General features: G+C 41.0%; 1 protein-coding gene across 1 annotated transcript in view; it reads right to left on the reverse strand.

The window, feature by feature from the left end:
* LOC110464516 (contactin-like) overlaps positions 1 to 19,230 on the reverse strand; it is a 45,999-nt gene that overhangs the window by 8,246 nt on the left and 18,523 nt on the right. Inside the window, exons 4-16 of the mRNA XM_021519767.1 lie at positions 16,763 to 16,848; positions 16,000 to 16,154; positions 15,196 to 15,303; positions 14,083 to 14,418; positions 13,351 to 13,446; positions 6,844 to 7,077; positions 4,361 to 4,466; positions 3,683 to 3,867; positions 2,887 to 3,159; positions 2,087 to 2,380; positions 995 to 1,158; positions 464 to 590; positions 165 to 329 (exon numbers count right to left, since the gene is read on the reverse strand). Coding sequence (XP_021375442.1) covers positions 165 to 329; positions 464 to 590; positions 995 to 1,158; positions 2,087 to 2,380; positions 2,887 to 3,159; positions 3,683 to 3,867; positions 4,361 to 4,466; positions 6,844 to 7,077; positions 13,351 to 13,446; positions 14,083 to 14,418; positions 15,196 to 15,303; positions 16,000 to 16,154; positions 16,763 to 16,848 — 2,329 coding nt within the window. The remainder of the gene's footprint in view (positions 1 to 164; positions 330 to 463; positions 591 to 994; positions 1,159 to 2,086; positions 2,381 to 2,886; positions 3,160 to 3,682; positions 3,868 to 4,360; positions 4,467 to 6,843; positions 7,078 to 13,350; positions 13,447 to 14,082; positions 14,419 to 15,195; positions 15,304 to 15,999; positions 16,155 to 16,762; positions 16,849 to 19,230) is intronic.

Raw genomic sequence — 19,230 nt, forward strand, 5'->3', positions numbered from 1 at the left:
ATCTTCAAAGGACAGGTATCAGCCTAGTGAGTGGTCAGGTGGGTTTTTTTTTTATCTGAGACCGATCAAATAGCTCGCCTTCAATTTTGCTATGACATATTTCCGAGAGTGTAGCGAACGTGAGCGTAACCTCTGGAGTATCGCGGATGACTGCGTGTACGTACATGGTACTACAACGGTCCATGTGTGTCCCAGCTCCGTCCTAGCCTCTACCATGTAAAAGTCCACAGGAAGGCCATTCAGGGCACCCACACTCCACTTAATGCGCACGGCATTCGTCGTGATGGTGGTTGGGTCGGCATACACTCCAGCAGGAGGCCCAGGCGGGCCTTAAAACAAAGAAAAAGTAAATATGTCAGACCGATTGTACTTTTTATTTAAACTTATTTTAAATATTCAATAATGATAATAGGCATATCTTTCGCTTTAATGTTAGGTTTCTAAACATTGATTAATTTATTACCTAAAACAGTCAGACGAGCGCTTGCACTTGACCTGTCCATTGTTGTCATGACGACGCATTCATAATCCCCCGAGTGCTTGAACTGGGCGTGCCGTATGTAAAGACCTTGGATGTTTTGCGATGCTCCCTATAGCAGCAGTTATAAAATTACACATGTTTTATTTTATATATTTTATAACTGGAAGTGATGGTCCTATGTATACGTGGCTATTAGCCAATGACATGCCAAGACATGAATATTACTTCAAAAAAAATGTACAGTGTAAGTACGAAACTATAATAGTCTCGGAAATATTGGTGCTGAAGTTTTCAATCAATACAATACATAACATTAGTTTTCATTGCAACATTTTGTGTTCATTGAGTGAAACAAAACGCTTAGTAATTATATAGGATAGCAATGTTATGGTCAAAATCTTTTGATATATGTCTTTAATACAGTTGGAATTCCTAATGACAATGGCTTTTCGTCTGAAAACATTAAAGGTTTCAATCCGTGTATGATTACATTTGTATGAGAGACATATATACCAATGCATAGTTCAGATCGTTGTCGAGATCAATAGGCTCTTCATTAAAGGTCCAGGTCTGGATAAACTCAATCGCCTCGGACACGGAGGCGCTGCACGCGAGGAACGCCGTGTTGTTGACGTAAACAGACGTTGGCTGGGGCAATACGTTGATAACTGTACTAGCTGTGGAATACAGGTGTTATATAAGTGACAGGTATGTAGGGAGAACTAACGCAAAGTACAACAATGTTAGTAAACTCTGGGTTTGGAGGGGTCTACGGGCTTATACACCCCGTCTGCTCTTTAAAGACCAAAGGGGTCTATGAGCCCGTAGACCTATCCTAACCAAGATATAACGAAGTTGTCACCCTGACAATCTTTTATTACTTTTTTCTGCAAACGATGTGAGTTTGAGCTGTACAAATTACATTAATGTAACTATGAAGAGAGATTCTAGTTTGAGATACCGCCCCTCGCAGGTGCTTTTCTAGACCCCGTCAGAACGGGGTCTATACAAATATAGACCCCGGCAAATTATCAAATCAGAAAGAGTTACAATTTAGGAAGGTAACAATGAAGAACCTCCAGCGAGACCTGTAAAATTAAATAACAAGGGAGAAAACACGTCGGTCTTAAAACGTTACGACACTTTAATACATACATTGTTTGAGTAGCAAGAAAAACTTTGATATAACATATATTTCAAAACTGACAAATCTTATTGAAAATAACACATAGAAATGGTCCAAAAAGGATTTACGTTTTTGGGTTCCCAGAGAGTAACACCAGCTCAGCTTATATGACAGTACATAGAGCGGATTATAATGGAAAGTCAATTAGACAGGTTTTGCAGTTTAATGTTTACAAGTTATCTGAAATTAGACAGGTTTTTTTTATTGGGGTTACTCTACGTGAAAAAATTAAAGGTATCCACACTAGACTGGTTCTTTAAAACTTTTCAAAGAATATAGTTTCTTTCCACAAAATAAAGTCCTCCACCACGCGAGGGTTTCTAATGATATCGACATCCATAAATTGATTCATGGTGCGGTGAATTGACGTAAACTTTGAGGACATAGATGTATACTATGTTTTAGTTGCACTAACTTACATGTGACATAGAGTGTCCCTGAGCTGGATGCAGAACCGTAGGTATTTTCGGCCGAACATAGATAAAGACCGGCGTCACCTTGTGCGACATTTTGTATAAACAGGTTACCATTCTGCAGCATACGAATCCGTGACGTCATGTCACCATGGCTCAGACCGAGGTCAGCTCCATTCCTACGCCATGTAAAAGTCGGAAACGGCGCCGCCTCTGGATCACATATTATAGTTGCATTTCCGCCTATTGCTGCGAACATGCGTTCTTCCAATGGTCGTTTTACGAATGTAGGTGGGAATGCTGAATACAAATATAAATCTTTCTTGCAATATTGCGATGCGTGCTACTCATAACCAAGAACACATATTGTGCTTCCTGACTATTTTAAATGATGAAACAGAATATTGTTTGATATATGCAAAAGGTCAAGAAGCAACACAACTTTTCTGTTGGCACAAAACTGTCCGACAGATATTTTCAAATTTGGACATTCAACTCCAGCCTTTCTCAATGAAATCCTTAAAAAATAGGCAACACATTCATACATGTATATTAAATATATAAGCTTCAGCCATTCAAGAACCTAACAAACGGTTTGCGTGTAAAATATGGACTAACGAATATAGACGCAAAAGCATACAGTATAAGCAACGCGAGCCTGCCACAGCTGAAGACTGTTCCATATGGCTATTTACGGTACCTGCATGAACTAAATATGGTGTATCTAGTGATATGAAGGTTCTTTGTGAGAAAGAAAATGTCCAGTTAAATGCTATACTGATTTTCTGCGATCTTCCCTGTCTTACCCAGCACTCGTAGTTGTCCCTCAGTGAACACCTCCCCGTAAACATTGGTCGCTGAACACTGGTACATCCCGTTGTGTTTTTCAGGGTCGATGTTGTTAATACGCATGACGTTTTTCACGATATTTATCTCCCCTGGGACGTTCGAAAGCTTGACTCCGTTTTTATACCAAGTGTAGGTTGGCGTGGGATATGCCTTTGCTTCACACCTCCAGGTCAGCTGACTCCCGATATCTACGTGTCGGTCGCTAAGTGGGTAACTGAAGAATGGCTTAGCTGAAAAAACCCAGGGAACCGAATTGTCGAGCGTGGTAAGTGACTAGACCCACATGTATAAAACATCTCAAAGTTAAGGAAAATCTCAAGCAATGTATTGCCTATGGGGAATCTTAGACTTGAGGAAATCTCAAGAGTTGAGATGTTTCATACAAGTGGGCCCTGGATTGGTGCCCTCTTGCACAAAACATATCATTTAATACAATTCCGTTAAATCCATTCACCATCCGTATATATATATACGACCTTGTGCAGTATGATATAGCAGTCAAATAACATTAGCAATTGAATAAGTATTCTTCAAATGTAACGTTATCTAGGTCGCACGCATCGCTGTACTCTTTTCTAATGCACAAACCTTTTTTTCTTTTACATAACAGTTTTGCTCGAAAAGTTGCTACAAATTCCAGCTTTATGCTAACAAAATGAAAACTAAAAATTCATCCGGAAATGATTTTAAGATTTACGATCAGTCAAATATCACTAATACCAATCGATGAACTCGGCTGTATGTATTACAAACCTTCTATGGTGAAATTAAACGACTTCTCCACTCTGATACCGAATCCCCGTGTAGCATGACAAGTGTAGGTCCCACCGTCCTCGATCTGCGCGCCCTCTATCAGCAGGACCCGGTTGTGATCTAGAATTCTGACCGTCCTCGGCATGGGCAGGATCTCCCGACTCCAGGAGTATTCTATCGGCATGCTTAAAGAAAAGGCACCGATATCTCGTGTACTTCTATCAAAGTTTACCTATGCTTACATTAATCGTCAAATTGCAAAAGTAAATGTAATGATTTCCTCATATTAGCCACTTGGAATACATATTCCCTGCTTCATGGGCCTTTGTTTAAATGCAAAAACAGGTAACATGAGTTCAAAAGTACCAAGACAATACCCATATATAACTTTAATTAACGTCCCTCATCGGGAGTGTCAGGCCCAAGGTACAATCGGATTTTAGAGGGGGGGGGGGGATATTTAGTTAGACATTATTCCTTCGTTTTTAAGAAAATGACTAAAACTTGACAAATAAGATTCCTAACGGAACTTTCTAAACGAGAATTTTACTTTTTCGAACGATACACTAATGGGCACATATTTAGATATGACAGTCTCATCTGTAAATGTAAATGTAGTGATATTTTCAAATGTTTGCCACTATTAAACAAAATGTTTTTTTAATGCCAAATACTCACCTGCCATAGGCTAAACATTCCAGGTAGAGATTCTGTCCTCTAACAGGTCGAGATGGATACACAGCCGGGAATTCGTTAACTATCTCAGGTCCCCAAAGACTCTCCACTACAGAAGTAATGCAGAAAAAGAGACTGAGAGAGAGAGCTATACATTGTTGTAAGGCATGTCTACCCCATACACCACAAACACAATAATACCTGGTTTGTGTGTTGGGACCTATGGCGTACCTGGTTTGTTTGTTGGGACCTATGACGTACCTGGTTTGTGTGTTGGGACCTATGACGTACCTGGTTTGTTTGTTGGGACCTATGACGTACCTGGTTTGTGTGTTGGGACCTATGACGTATCTGGTTTGTGTATGGGCGGATCACATTCGATTTGTTAAGTTTCTGTGTAAAATTTCTGTTTACATTGTTCATTAATGCTAATCTCTATCCTTTTTGTTCAGGCTGGTCTTTATCCTATTGGTTGGTACGAAACTTGATATTATTGGTTGGCGCAAAACCTTATCGTATTGGTTGACGTAAAACCCTATCGTATTGATTGACGCAAAACCTTATCGTATTGGTTGATGTAAAGCCTTATCGTATTGGTTTACGTAAAACCCTATCGTACTGGTTGACGTACAACCTTATCTTATTGGTTGACGTAAAGCCTTATCGTATTGGTTGACGTAAAACCCTATTGTATTGGTTGACGTAAAACCTTATCTTATTGGTTGACGTAAAACCCTATCGTATTGGTTGACGTAAAGCCCAATCGTATTGGTTGACGTAAAACCCTATAGTATTGGTTGACGTTAAACCCTATAGTATTGGTTGACGTAAAGTCCTATTGTATTGTTTGACGTAAAACCTTATTGTTTTGGTTGACGTAAAGCCCTATCGTATTGGTTAACGTAAAACCTTATCGTATTGGTTGACCTAAAGCCCAATCGTATTGTTTGACGCAAAACCTTATCGTATTGTTTGACGTAAAGCCTTATCGTATTGTTTGACGTAAAACCTGATCGTATTGGTTGACGTAAAGCCTTACCGTATTGTTTGACGTAAACTATTATCGTATTGGTTGACGCAAAACCTTATCGTATTGGTTGACGTAAAACCCTATCGTATTGGTTGACGCAAAACCCTATCGTATTGGTTGACGTAAAACCTGATCGTATTGGTTGACGTAAATCCCTGTCGTATTGGTTGACGTAAAACCTGATCGTATTGGTTGACGTAAAACCCTATCGTATTGATTGTCGTAAAACCCTTTCGTATTGGTTGACGTAAAACCTTACCTTATTGGTTGACTTAAAACCCTATTGTATTGGTTGACGTAAAGCCCTATCGTATTGGTTGACGTAAAACCCTATTGTATTGGTTGACGTTAAATCTTATCGTATTGGTTAACGTAAAACCTTATCGTATTGATTGACGTAAAACCCAATCATATTGGTTGACGTAAAACCCTATTGTTTTGGTTGACGTAAAACCTTATCCTATTGGCTGACGTTAAATCTTATCGTATTGGTTGACGTAAAGCCCTATCGTATTGTTTGACGTAAAGCCTTATCGTATTGGTTGACGTAAAGCCCTATCGTATTGGTTGACGTAAAACCCTATCGTATTGGTTGACGTAAAACCTTATCGTATTGTTTGACGCAAAACCTTATCGTATTGGTTGACGTAAATCCTTATCGTATTGGTTGACGTAAAGCCTTACCGTATTGTTTGACGTAAACTATTATCGTATTGGTTGACGCAAAACCTTATCGTATTGATACTGTTAACATTTTAGGTTTGTCTTTATCTTATTTGTTCCCTCTGAATCGTATTTCTTTTGTTGACACGAAACTTACTTTAATTGGTTCAAACTGTCTTTATACTAATGGTTGGTGCTGATAACATTCTCGTACTTACGTCTTTTTGACGCTTGTTATTACCTTGTTAGTTTTTCACTTAATATTACGCGACATTTCCTTCTTAAGATCTATTGGAAGTTATCTGCATAGAGCGTGACCTTATTGGGTGTGGTCTGTATGGGGCGTGGTTTTAGTGTAAAAGATGTGGATTAATTAAGTTGCCTTAAAAGCGTCAGCTGTAGGGTATTTCCCTTCAGCTCAGCGGTAGAGTATCGGGCTTGAGAGCCAAGGGTCTCGGGTTCGAGCCCCAGCGACGGCACTATCTTTATCACTTTACTTCGTCCTATCACAAATTGATGCCGTTGACCCTCCCCGTTCAAAGTAGGAGAACCCTTGGCGGGGAGTCAAAGAACATGGGTTGGTGTTTGAAAAAAGGGGGAATAGTGTAAAAGATGTGGATTAATTGGGTTGCCTTACAAGCGTCAGCTGTAGGAAATTTCCCTTTAGCTGAGCATTAGAGCATCGGGCTTGAGAACCAATGGTCACGGGTTCGAGCCCCAGCGACGGCACTATCTTTATCACTTGTCCTCGTCCTATTACATTAGTGCTTTAAACCATAAGACGTGGTCTTACCTTGTTGTGTGACGGTAAGCTGTATGGGGAGGCTGGTTCGGCTCGGTGGTTGGTTGGTTCCGATGACGGCTCCATTGTTAGACGTCAGTTCCACGATACAAAAGTACTCATCCTCGTCGTTTTTCGAAACAACCGAGAAATACAGTTTACCATTCCGCGAGATAAAGATGTAGGGAGTCAGGTCAGGCCGAACGTACGATCCCGTCCTCCGCCTCAGCCACTGGTATGTTATCGCTGAAGACAATGATCATATCTATCACGTTTTGATTAGTGTAACTATACTGTTACAATATGTAAAAACCATACAAATGGAAGGGGGTAACAATAATGTTTACCATTTAAAAGTATGTAGAAGGGCGGGAATAGGTGTATTATGTGCTTTGGCTGTGTGTGGGCGTGACTGACCACCATATAACTGATAGTTTTATTTTATTTGAAATCAGTTTTGTTGTTTAGATAACTCAAAGGGGCTGGTCGGGGAAAAAAATACAAAATATATGGGTCTAAATGCGTTCCCTGGCCTTCCAAAAGTTATACCTCGGCAATATGATGGTCAAGTTCTGCTTGCAATGTCCAGTTTTGACCACTGAAATATCGGGGAAGCCCCGCGTAAATTTAGCGCATATCTATTTATATATGTCACGTGGTTGTTTCGAAAGTGAGGCAGTGAAGATAACAACAATAGCACGTCGTCATGTGCCATGTCGGACTCAACTTTAGCGGACAAGACAGCAATACTATACGTAAATTATTGTTTTCAAAGGTCATGTATGATGCAAGTGTAGTATTCCTACCTATGTGTTGTTGTTATATATAACGGTATTGATACCTCGTGTCTGTCATGACTTTTGCATGCATCTTTTTCTTTCGCCGCGATGTTTATATTTGACCTTGTTGATGACGCGCGTTTGGTAAAATTACATCACTGATCTGGGTCAATTGAGAGTTTAAGACTGTCAGGTGAAGATTTCGGATTTCTTTAATATAATTATATTTTTTACTCTTATGTAGTGAATTTCAGCAAAATTTGAATCGGTATATTTCATAAGAAGGTGTTTTAAACATGTGTATGCCATTTTAGCAAATATGACATTTTTTCCCCGACCAGACCCTTTAAGTGTATCAGGAACAGGTATTAAAACCTTTTACAGTATCTGTGTTTGTGAGAATCGTAAAAAGTAACTGATGTGTGTGTTGTTACACGTACCTAATATACGTACCTTGCTTGTGTATTTCGATTTAATAAGTACAATGTTAGTTTGATTAGTGACCTTTGACGTACCAGGGTGGTATATTTTGACCTATGATGTACCTGGTTGGTATGTTTGGACCTATGATGTACCTGGTTGGTATATTTGGACCTATGATGTATCTGGTTGGTATGTTGGGACCAATGACGTACCTGGTTTGTATATTTTGACCTATGATGTATCTGGTTGGTATATTGGGACCTATGACGTACCTGGTTTGTATATTTGGACCTATGATGTATCTGGTTGCCATGTTGGGACCTATGACGTACCTGGTTTGTATGTTTGGACCTATGATATACCTGGTTTGTATATTGGGACCTATGACGTACCTGGTTTGTGTATTGGGACCTATGACTTACCTGGTTTGTATGTTTGGACCTATGATGAACTTGGTTGGTATGTTGGGACCTATGACGTACATGTACCTGGTTGGTATGTTGGGACCTATGACGTACTTGGTTTGTATATTGGGACCTATGACGTACCTGGTTTGTAGTTTTGGACCTATTATGTATCTGGTTGGTATGTGGTGACCTATGACGTACCTGGTTTGTATGTTGGGACCTATGATGTACCTGGTTTGTATGTGGGGGCATATGACGTACCTGGTTGGTATATTTGGACTTATGACGTACATGGTTTGTATGTTTGGACCCATGATGTACCTGGTTGATATGTTGGGACCTATGACGTACCTGGGTTGTATGTTGGGACCTATCACGTACCTGGTTGATATGTTGTGACCTATGACGTACCTGGGTGGTATGTTGGGACCTATGACGTACCTGGGTGGTATGTTGGGACCTATCACGTACCTGGTTGGTATGTTGGGACCTATGATGTACCTGGTTGGTATGTTGGGACCTATGATGTACCTGGTTTGTATATGGGGGCATATGACGTACCTGGTTGGTATATTTGGACCTATGACGTACATGGTTTGTATGTTTGGACCTATGATGTACCTGGTTGATATGTTGGGACCTATGACGTACCTGGGTGGTATGTTGGGACCTATGAAGTACCTGGTTTGTTTTTTGGTACCTACGATGTACCTGGTTTGTATGTTGGGACATATGACGTACCTGGTTTGTATGTTTGGACCTATGATGTACCTGGTTGATATGTTGGGACCTATGACGTACCTGGGTGATATGTTGGGCCCTATGACGTACCTGGCTGGTATGTTGGGACCTATGACGTCCCTGGGTGGTATGTTTGCACCTATGACGTACCTGGTTGGTATGTTGGGACCTATCACGTACGTGGTTGATATGTTGTGACCTATGACGTACCTGGGTTGAATGTTGGGACCTATGACGTACCTGGTTGGTATGTTTGGACCTATCATGTACCTGGGGGGTATGTTGGGACCTATGGTGTACCTGGTTTGGTTGTTGGGACCTATGATGTACTTGGTTTGTATATTGGGACATATGACGTACCTGGTTTGTATGTTTGGACCTATGATGTACCTGGTTTGTTTGTTGGGTATGTTTGCACCTATGACGTACCTTGTTGGTATGTTGGGACCTATGACGTCCCTGGGTGGTATGTTTGCACCTATGACGTACCTTGTTGGTATGTTGGGACCTATGACGTACCTTGTTGGTATGTTTGGACCTATCATGTACCTGGGTGGTATGTTGGGACCTATGGTGTACCTGGTTTGTTTGTTGGGACCTATGATGTACTTGGTTTGTATATTGGGACATATGACGTACCTGGTTTGTGTATTGGGACCTATGACGTACCTGGTTTGTAGTTTTGGACCTATGATGTACCTGGTTGGTATGTTGGGACCAATGCCGTACATGTACCTGGTTCGTATGTTTGGACCTATGACGTACTTGGTTTGTATATTGGAACCTATGACGTACCTGGTTTGTAATTTTGGACCTATGATGTACCTGGTTGGTATGTTGGGACCTATGCCGTACATGTACCTGGTTTGTATGTTTGGACCTATGATGTACCTGGTTTGTTTGTTGGGACTTATGGCGTACTTGGTTTGTATATTGGAACCTATGACGTACCTGGTTTGTAATTTTGGACCAATGATGTACCTGGTGGGTATGTTGGGACCCATGACGTACCTGGGTGGTATGTTGGGACCTATCACGTACCTGATTGATATGTTGTGACCTATGACGTACCTGGGTGGTATGTTGGGAGCTATGAAGTACCTGGTTTATTTTTTGGTACCTATGATGTCCCTGGTTTGTATGTTGGGACCTATGACGTACTTGGTTTGTGTATTGGGACCTATGACGTACCTGATTTGTATATTTGGACCTATGACGTCCCTGGTTTGTATATTTGGACCTATGATGTACCTGGTTTGTATGTTGGGACCTATGACTTACCTGGGTGGTATGTTGGTACATATGATGTACCTGGTTTGTATATTTGGACCTATGATGTACCTGGTTGGTATATTTGGACCTATGACGTACCTGGTTTGTATATTTGGACCTATGATGTACCTGGTTGGTATGTTTGGACCTATGACGTACCTGGTTTGTATATTTAGACCTATGATGTATCTGGTTTGTATGTTGGGACCTATGACGTACCTGGTTTGTATGTTTGGACCTATGATGTACCTGGTTTGTATATTGGGACATATGACGTACCTGGTTTGTATATTGGGATCTATGACGTACCTGGTTTGTATATTGGGACATATGACGTACCTGGTTTGTGTATTGGGACCTATGACGTATCTGGTTTGTGTATTGGGACCTATGACGTACCTGGTTTGTAATTTTGGACCTATGATGTATCTGGTTGGTATGTTGGGATCTATGACGTACATGTACCTGGTTGGTATGTTTGGACCTATGATGTATCTGGTTGGTATGTTGGGACCTATGACGTACTTGGTTTGTATGTTGGGACCTATGATGTATCTGGTTTGTATGTTGGGACCTATGACGTACCTGGTTGGTATGTTGGGACTTATGACGTACTGGTATGTTGGGATCTATGACGTACATGTACCTGGTTGGTATGTTGGGACCTGTGATGTACAAGTACCTGGTTGTTATGTTGGGACCTATGACGTACCTGGTTTGTATATTTGGACCTATGATGTACCTGGTTGGTATGTTGGGACCTATGATGTACATGTACCTGGTTGTTATGTTGGGACCTATGACGTACATGTACCTGGTTGGTATGTTGGGACCTATGATGTACCTGGTTTGTTTGTTGGGACCTATGACGTACTTGGTTTGTGTGTTGGGACCTATGACGTACCTGGTTTGTGTGTTGGACCTATGATGTATCTGGTTGGTATGTTGGGACCTATGACGTACTTGGTTTGTATGTTGGGACCTATGATGTATCTGGTTTGTATGTTGGGACCTATGACGTACCTGGGAGATATGTTGGGACCTATGTCGTTCCTGGGTGGTATGTTGGGTCATATGACGTACCTGGGCGGTATGTTGGGACCTATGCCGTACATGTACCTGGTTGTTATGTTGGGACCTATGACCCTATGATGTACCTGGTATGTTGGGACCAATGCCGTACATGTACCTGGTTTGTATGTTGGGCCCTATGACGTACTTGGTTTGGATGTTGGGACCTATGATGTACCTGGTTGGTATGTTTGGACCTATGATGTACCTGGTTGGTATGCTGGGACATATGACGTACCTGGTTGGTCTGTTGGAACCTATGACGTACCTAGTTTGTATGTTGGGACCTATCACGTACCTGGTTGGTATGTTGGGACATATGACGTACCTGGGTGGTATGTTGGGACCTATGACGTACCTGGTTGGTATGTTTGGACCTATGATGTACCTGGGTGGTATGTTGGGACCTATGAAGTACCTGGTTTGTTTTTTGGTACCTATGATGTACCTGGTTTGTATGTTGGGACCTATGATGTACCTGGGTGGTATGTTGGGACAAATGATGTACCTGGTTTGTATATGGGGGCATATGACGTACCTGGTTGGTATATTTGGACCTATGACGTACCTGGTTTGTATGTTTGGACCTATGATGTACCTGGTTGGTATGTTTGAACCTATGACGTACCTGGTTTGTATATTTAGAACTATGATGTATCTGGTTGGTATGTTGGGACCTATGACGTACATTATACCTGGTTTGTATGTTTGGACCTATGATGTACCTGATTTGTTTTTTGGGACTTATGACGTACTTGGTTTGTATATTGGGACCTATGACGTATCTGGTTTGTAATTTTGGACCTATGATGTATCTGGTTGGTATGTTGGGACCTATGACGTACATGTACCTGGTTGGTATGTTTGGACCTATGATGTACCTGGTTTGTTTGTTGGGACCTATGACGTACTTGGTTTGTATATTGAGACCTATGACGTACCTGGTTTGTAGTTTTGGACCTATGATGTACTTGGTTGGTACATTTTGTATGTTGGGACCTATGATGTACCTGGTTTGTTTGTTGGGACCTATGACGTACTTGTATGACGTACCTGGTTTGTGTGTTGGACCTATGATGTATCTTACCTATGAAGTACCTGGTTGTTTTTTGGTACCTATGCTGTACCTGGTTTGTATGTTGGGACCTATGGTGTACCTGGTTGGTATATTGGGACCTATGATGTACCTGGTTGGTATGTTGGGACCAATGACGTACCTGGTTGGTATGTTTGGACCTATGATGTACCTGGTTGGTATGTTGGGACCTATGACGTACCTGGGTGGTATGTTGGGGCCTATGACGTACCTGGTTTGAATGTTGGGACCTATGACGTACGTGGTTTGTATGTTGGGACCTATGACGTACCTGGTTGGTATGTTGGGACTTATGACGTACCTGGGTGGTATGTTGGGACCTATGACGTACCAGGTTGGTATGTTTGGACCTATGATGTACCTGGGTGGTATGTTAGGACCTATGAAGTACCTGGTTTGTTTTTTGGTACCTATGATGTACCTGGTTTGTATGTTGGGACCTATGGTGTACCTGGTTGGTATATTGGGACCTATATGACGGAATTTGTTTGTATGTTGGGACCCACCACGTACCTGGTTTGTGTGTTGGTACCTATATGACGTACCTGGTGTGTATGCTAGTATCTATATGACGGACCTGGTTTGTATGTTGGTACCTATATGACGGACCTGGTTGTATGTTTGCACCTATGACTTACTTGGTTTGTATGTTGGTACCTATATGACGCACCTGGTTTGTGTGTTGGGACATATGACGTACCTGGTTTGTGTGGTGGGACCTATGACGTACCTGGTTTGTTTATTGGCGGATCACATTCGATTTGAGCACTTTCATGAGAGAAAACTTCAACTGGTGCCCTGTCCACATTTGAGAAGCTCCCGAGGCCTGAGAATATTACATAAAATATTATTAGTGGCCAGAATGTAACTTTAAGGTTAGTTGCTTACATTGAGTTCGATAAAATACCAGGCTATTTATTTACAGAACATATTTCGTATTCTATAAGAACACACAACTTGCTATGTTAATTGCTAGTTCTTATCAAATCAACGAAAAATTTCGTCAGAGCAGAAGTGATTGAATGCGTATTTGAATTTTGATTGGTGAACAATATAGTTTAGATATTAAAATCATTTGGTACACAAATCGCACAATGCGCTTCACGTATTTACACCTCTCACTTTACATCAAAATAAAATGATTTATCAATCCCCGTCCTATGCATGGCATTTGTCACAACTATTATTTGATCTCTGTTACATAAAAACGATATCACTTACACTATGAATAGGCGGTATAATACAGAAATGCGTATAAATTTACTCACGAAACCACTGTGAAATAACGAGTTACCTCCCGTGGAACGATTATGAGGCGTACATTTTTTCTTTTCTACGATTTTCTCATGGAATGCGTGTATTTGATTGAAATAATTTCTTCACCTATTTTCAGCAAATCATAGCTACTCAATTGTTTCTTGTAATGTGAGAAATTCAATGAAACAAAAATGATTCCACTTACTTCCGAATGTAAAATACATTGTATTTCCTAAGATACTTCCGAATTTGTTCTCAGCAATGCACTGGTACGTTCCGGAATCATTTCTCTCGTTTGGGTGTTGTATCGTGACCTTTCCGTTTGTTATTGTGTACCTAGGATCTACTTCCGGTGAAATAACAGTTCGGTTGTTCTGTTCGTCGATGAAAACGATGGTGTAAGTTGGGGCGGGGTTCCCGGTGGCGACACACTCAAAGCTAGCACTAACGGCCTCTCCGACGGCCACTAAACTCGTGGGTTGAATGATCATGTCCGGACCACGAGGAGCCAACACGGGGTCAGTGAGCCCCGTACCATAAGCTAGACCAAAAGAATAATTCGATTTTAAGTCATTTCTTTATTAGAGCCATATATCTTCGTAAAAATCCCAGGCTCTGCTCTCGAAACATAACCGTGGAATAAGTCTTGAAAAAATTGAAGGTCATTTACATGAATCACGCGGCAACGTAACGGTAGAATCGGCAAACTTTGTTGTTTGATGTTACTTTAAAAGGACAGGTATCAACCTATCGATTTGAAAACTTTATATGCATGAAACCAATTAAACAACTTATCGCAAGCCTTCTTCTTTTCATGGCGTATACCGGGGTAGAAAAGCAGAATCCTTGGAATGCAAAGATCAGTCAAATATACAAACGTTAAAGAACACCAAAAAGAAGCATTGTAATAAACAGAACGGCAAAATAATGAGATAAAATACGTAATAAATGAAAAATTATGAAAAATATGTTGAAAATCGCTGATAGGAAAAATGCGATCCACGTTTCCATGCGTATGCTATACTGATCAATACATTTGCCTTTTTCAGGTAATTCGGTATTAATATGTAACAAGGAATATATCCTTTTTGTAGATCATCTATGTTTGCGTTCGGTTTGCTTTGCTTGTGCTTTACGATCGATTAACAGCTATGGTCTTTTGAAGACGGGCCAGGTTTTGGTTGTTGAGGAAACCGTAGAACCGGGAGCAAAAACTACCGACCTGCGGCGAGTACCTAGCGACCGTCCCTCGTAGACCTCGTGTGTATTACCGTAGTCTCTCTGGGTTTGTCTGCTACATAAACAGCAGTATTATTACCGTAGTCTCTTTGGGTTTGAGCTATCCGATACGCCTCGTTCATGATGATTTCACAGATGTAGGGAAGTTGTGAAGATTCTACTTCGCGTCCCCAAAGGTATCCAAGCACTTTTAACAAATAAAAAAACGGATTAATGTACTTGTGTTACTCAAACTTTCAACATAAATGTCTCCCTATAAATTATTTACACTATTGCATTTTTAACTGCAAATAACGAATGCTACTTTTTAGTGCTAGTTCTTCGTAATCTTCAAAAAGGCAAAAAGATCAGATTGCAACAGTTTAGTTAAGCTTGTTCCCACAGCTTAACAGATGCGATGAGGTTCCTTTACGTATGTAACAATAAGCTAAATAAAGGGAGGTAACCCTGCATTATAAGAGTGAGATGCAATTAAAATTATATTCGATTCTCTTTGTTTCAAGACGCGGTAACTATAAAAAAAAAAAAATCAAGTGATGCTAAATGATAGCAAATGGACAACGGACGGTTTCTTTTAGAGATAGTTAGTGATATCAAGGGGGTGAAACTTTAAGTTGTTACAAGGGCGGTAACTCTTACTTTAAAAAATGGGATGTAACTAAGGAAAGTTAGAAAGATACACTGTACAAGAGGAGGTAGCTTTTTGGTGATAACAAGTACAGTTATTTGTGGAAGACAATTGGGGAAGCTATGTATGTGTGATAACGAAACTTGTTTTACTAGCAGTTATTGAAGTAAAGACATTGGATGGTACATACAGTAACTAACTATAAGTGATGGGAATGGGAAGTAGCACTGATTGCTGACAATATCAGATACGTACCCGCGTACGTGTAGACGATGTGAAGGCCCGGTCTGAACATTTCCTGGACATTAAGCCAGTACTGATCTGCTGGCTGGATTCTCGTACCGTCCCCTTTCCACTGTAGGTCTCCAGTCGCCATGTCGTAAATAATACCGCTTGTGAACCAACGATAGCTGTGGATGTGCCAAACAGAATATAAAAAATGATAATAAAATAACAAATACATCAAAATAACAAATACAATAAAAGAGACGCTCTAGACGTGATCAGCACGATATAAGTACGGATGTTCAATATATTGCTTGGGATTTTTTTTTCTCTTTATTTCCAAAGCTACTGTGATTGGGGAAAGTGTTTTGCCTTTATCCGGATTATTATCCTGTATGTAGTCACTCCCTAACGGTACAGCATGGTTCCGATTTATATACTGCACGTGCCATTAAAGATGACAAGCAGTGACGTGTTTGATCTGATTTGTTTATGCTACAGAACCCCTACGGACATTACAATCATAAAATATACTCAAGCACGCACACATATGGAGGAAAGTGTCAAAATGATTAACAAACAAAGTTATGCGCACGTCACTCCTCTGATACCTGATGTGTCTTGTCTCATGAAAGGAAATAACGGAGTCGACAGCAATGTCTAGTGCTAATAGTTGTAATACACAATAGCCGACGACCGTATCTTACATCAAGCGGAAAACATACTCGTGTATTTCCGGACACTTTTGGAAAACATTTTCCACTGTATGTTATGACGTCACATGTGTACTTACGCGCCTACGTCGTTATTTTCCAGCCAGTTGCTGATGAAGTTGTGTTCTGAGATACTGTTAACGCTGAGAAGGGAAGATCCGTCCACCTGTCGTAAGCAGAAATGTCAGGCTGACATTTGGCATTTTAACAGGTAGGTATATGTAGTCATACTACGGTAAGACCCGTATACTGTACTTATACATTAACCATACAATACACGTGTAAGGTTGTATCGCATGCTCATGTAACATGTATACTATGATTGCAGTAACATACCACCAGAAGTACTTTCAAATCTATAAATGTCTATGTAGAGTCTTCAAATTCCGGTAGTAAAATTTCACAAAGACCGCCTACATGTTCATGTATACCTAGAGTATTCTTACAATCCAAACTGGAGACACGGTGCTCAAATTATTTAAGTTTGGAAAATTTGTGAAAATTATTCGGACTTCTTTAAGCAAACTGATTTTTACATTGCTTCTTAATTTGACATCATGATTGCAGAAAAATGTAGATCAAATTAAAACATTTTTCATCCTATTGAAAACGAAAATCGTTCGAATTAAGCAAAATCATCTCGCATGTCTGCTTAGTATAATGCTTAACGCATCCCAGTTCTGGAATACAATTTGTGATACCACAGTATAAATTGCGACGTCATGGATTCACTCAATAAGATTAAGATGGTAATGTTTACTCGCTGTGTATAGCTTATTTCTTGAACAAATTATATGTCGTGCCATTCGGATGATTGGAGGTCAAACCTCATTTTGAGAAATTTCATTTTAAAAGATTACATTACGGAAATGGAATTTCGTCAAATAAACATTACATATATTTTACAACAATTATGAAACTATTTTTTTCAAAACTCTAATCACTCCCGTTGGCCCTGATAATAGCACGTATGGATGGTCTAAATGTGGGAGGGAGCTAGAGTACGCGGAGAAAGCCAATGGATCAGGCAGGTGACCTGATACCTTTTCACGTCTTATCGGGCATGCGAACCCCGACCGTCCTAGCGAAAAGTGATTGCGCTATCCACTGCGCCGCCCGATCATTTGAGAGTCTCTAGCATCCCCTAACAGAACCTATCACACACATCCGTTAACTGAACCTATCCCACACATCCGTTAACTGAACCTACCCCACACATCTGTTAACTGAACCTATCCCACACATCCGTTAACTGTATCTACCCCACACATCCCCTAACAGAACCTATCCCACACATCCGTTAACTGCACCTACCCCACACATCCCCTAACAGAACCTAGCCCACACATCCGTTAACTGAACCTACCCAAAACATCCGTTAACTGAACCTACCCCACACATCCCCTAACAGAACCTATCCCACACATCCGTTAACTGAACCTACCCCACACATCAGTTAACTGAACCTATCCCACACATCCGCTAACTGTACCTACCCCACACATCCCCTAACAGAACCTATCCCACACATCAGTTAACTGAACCTACCCCACACATCCGCTAACTGTACCTACCCCACACATCCCCTAACAGAACCTATCCCACACATCAGTTAACTGAACCTACCCCACACATCCGCTAACTGTACCTACCCCACACATCCCCTAACATAACCTATCCCACACATCCGTTAACTTAACCTATCCCACACATCCGTTAACTGAACCTATCCCACACATCCGTTAACTGTACCTACCCCACACATCCCCTAACATAACCTATCCCACACATCCGTTAACTGAACCTACCCCAAACATCCGTTAACTGAACCCATCCCACACATCCGATAACTGAACCTATCCCACACATCACCTAACAGAACCTATCCCACACATCCGTTAACTGAACCTTCCCCACACATCTGTTAACTGAACCTACCCCACAAATCCGTTAACTGAACCTACCCCGCACATCCCCTAACATAACCTATCCCACACATCCGTTAACTGAACCTTCCCCACACATCTGTTAACTGAACCTACCCCACACATCCGTTAACTGAACCTACCCCAAACATCCGTTAACTGAACCTATCCCACACATCCGATAACTGAACCTATCCCACACATCCCCTAACAGAACCTATCCCACACATCCGCTAACTGAACCTATCCTGAACCTATCCCACACATCCTTTAACCGAACCTACGCCACACATCCGTTAACTGAACCTACCCCTCACATAGGTTAACTGAACTTACCCCACACATGCTTTAACTGAACCTATCCCACACATCCTTTAACTGAACCTACGCCACACATCCGTTAACTGAACCTATCCCAAACATCCGTTAACTGAACCTACCCCACACATCTGTTAACTGAAACTACCCTACACATTCATTAACTGAACATATCCCACACTTGCGTTTACTGAACCTATCCCAAACATCCGTTTACTGAACCTATCTCACACATCCGTTAACTGAACCTACCGAACACATCCGCTTACTGAACCTATCCCAAACATCCGTTTACTGAACCTATC

The sequence above is a fragment of the Mizuhopecten yessoensis genome, unplaced genomic scaffold (assembly GCF_002113885.1).
Source record: "Mizuhopecten yessoensis strain PY_sf001 unplaced genomic scaffold, ASM211388v2 scaffold11003, whole genome shotgun sequence".
NCBI classification, from domain to species: Eukaryota; Metazoa; Mollusca; class Bivalvia; order Pectinida; family Pectinidae; genus Mizuhopecten; species Mizuhopecten yessoensis.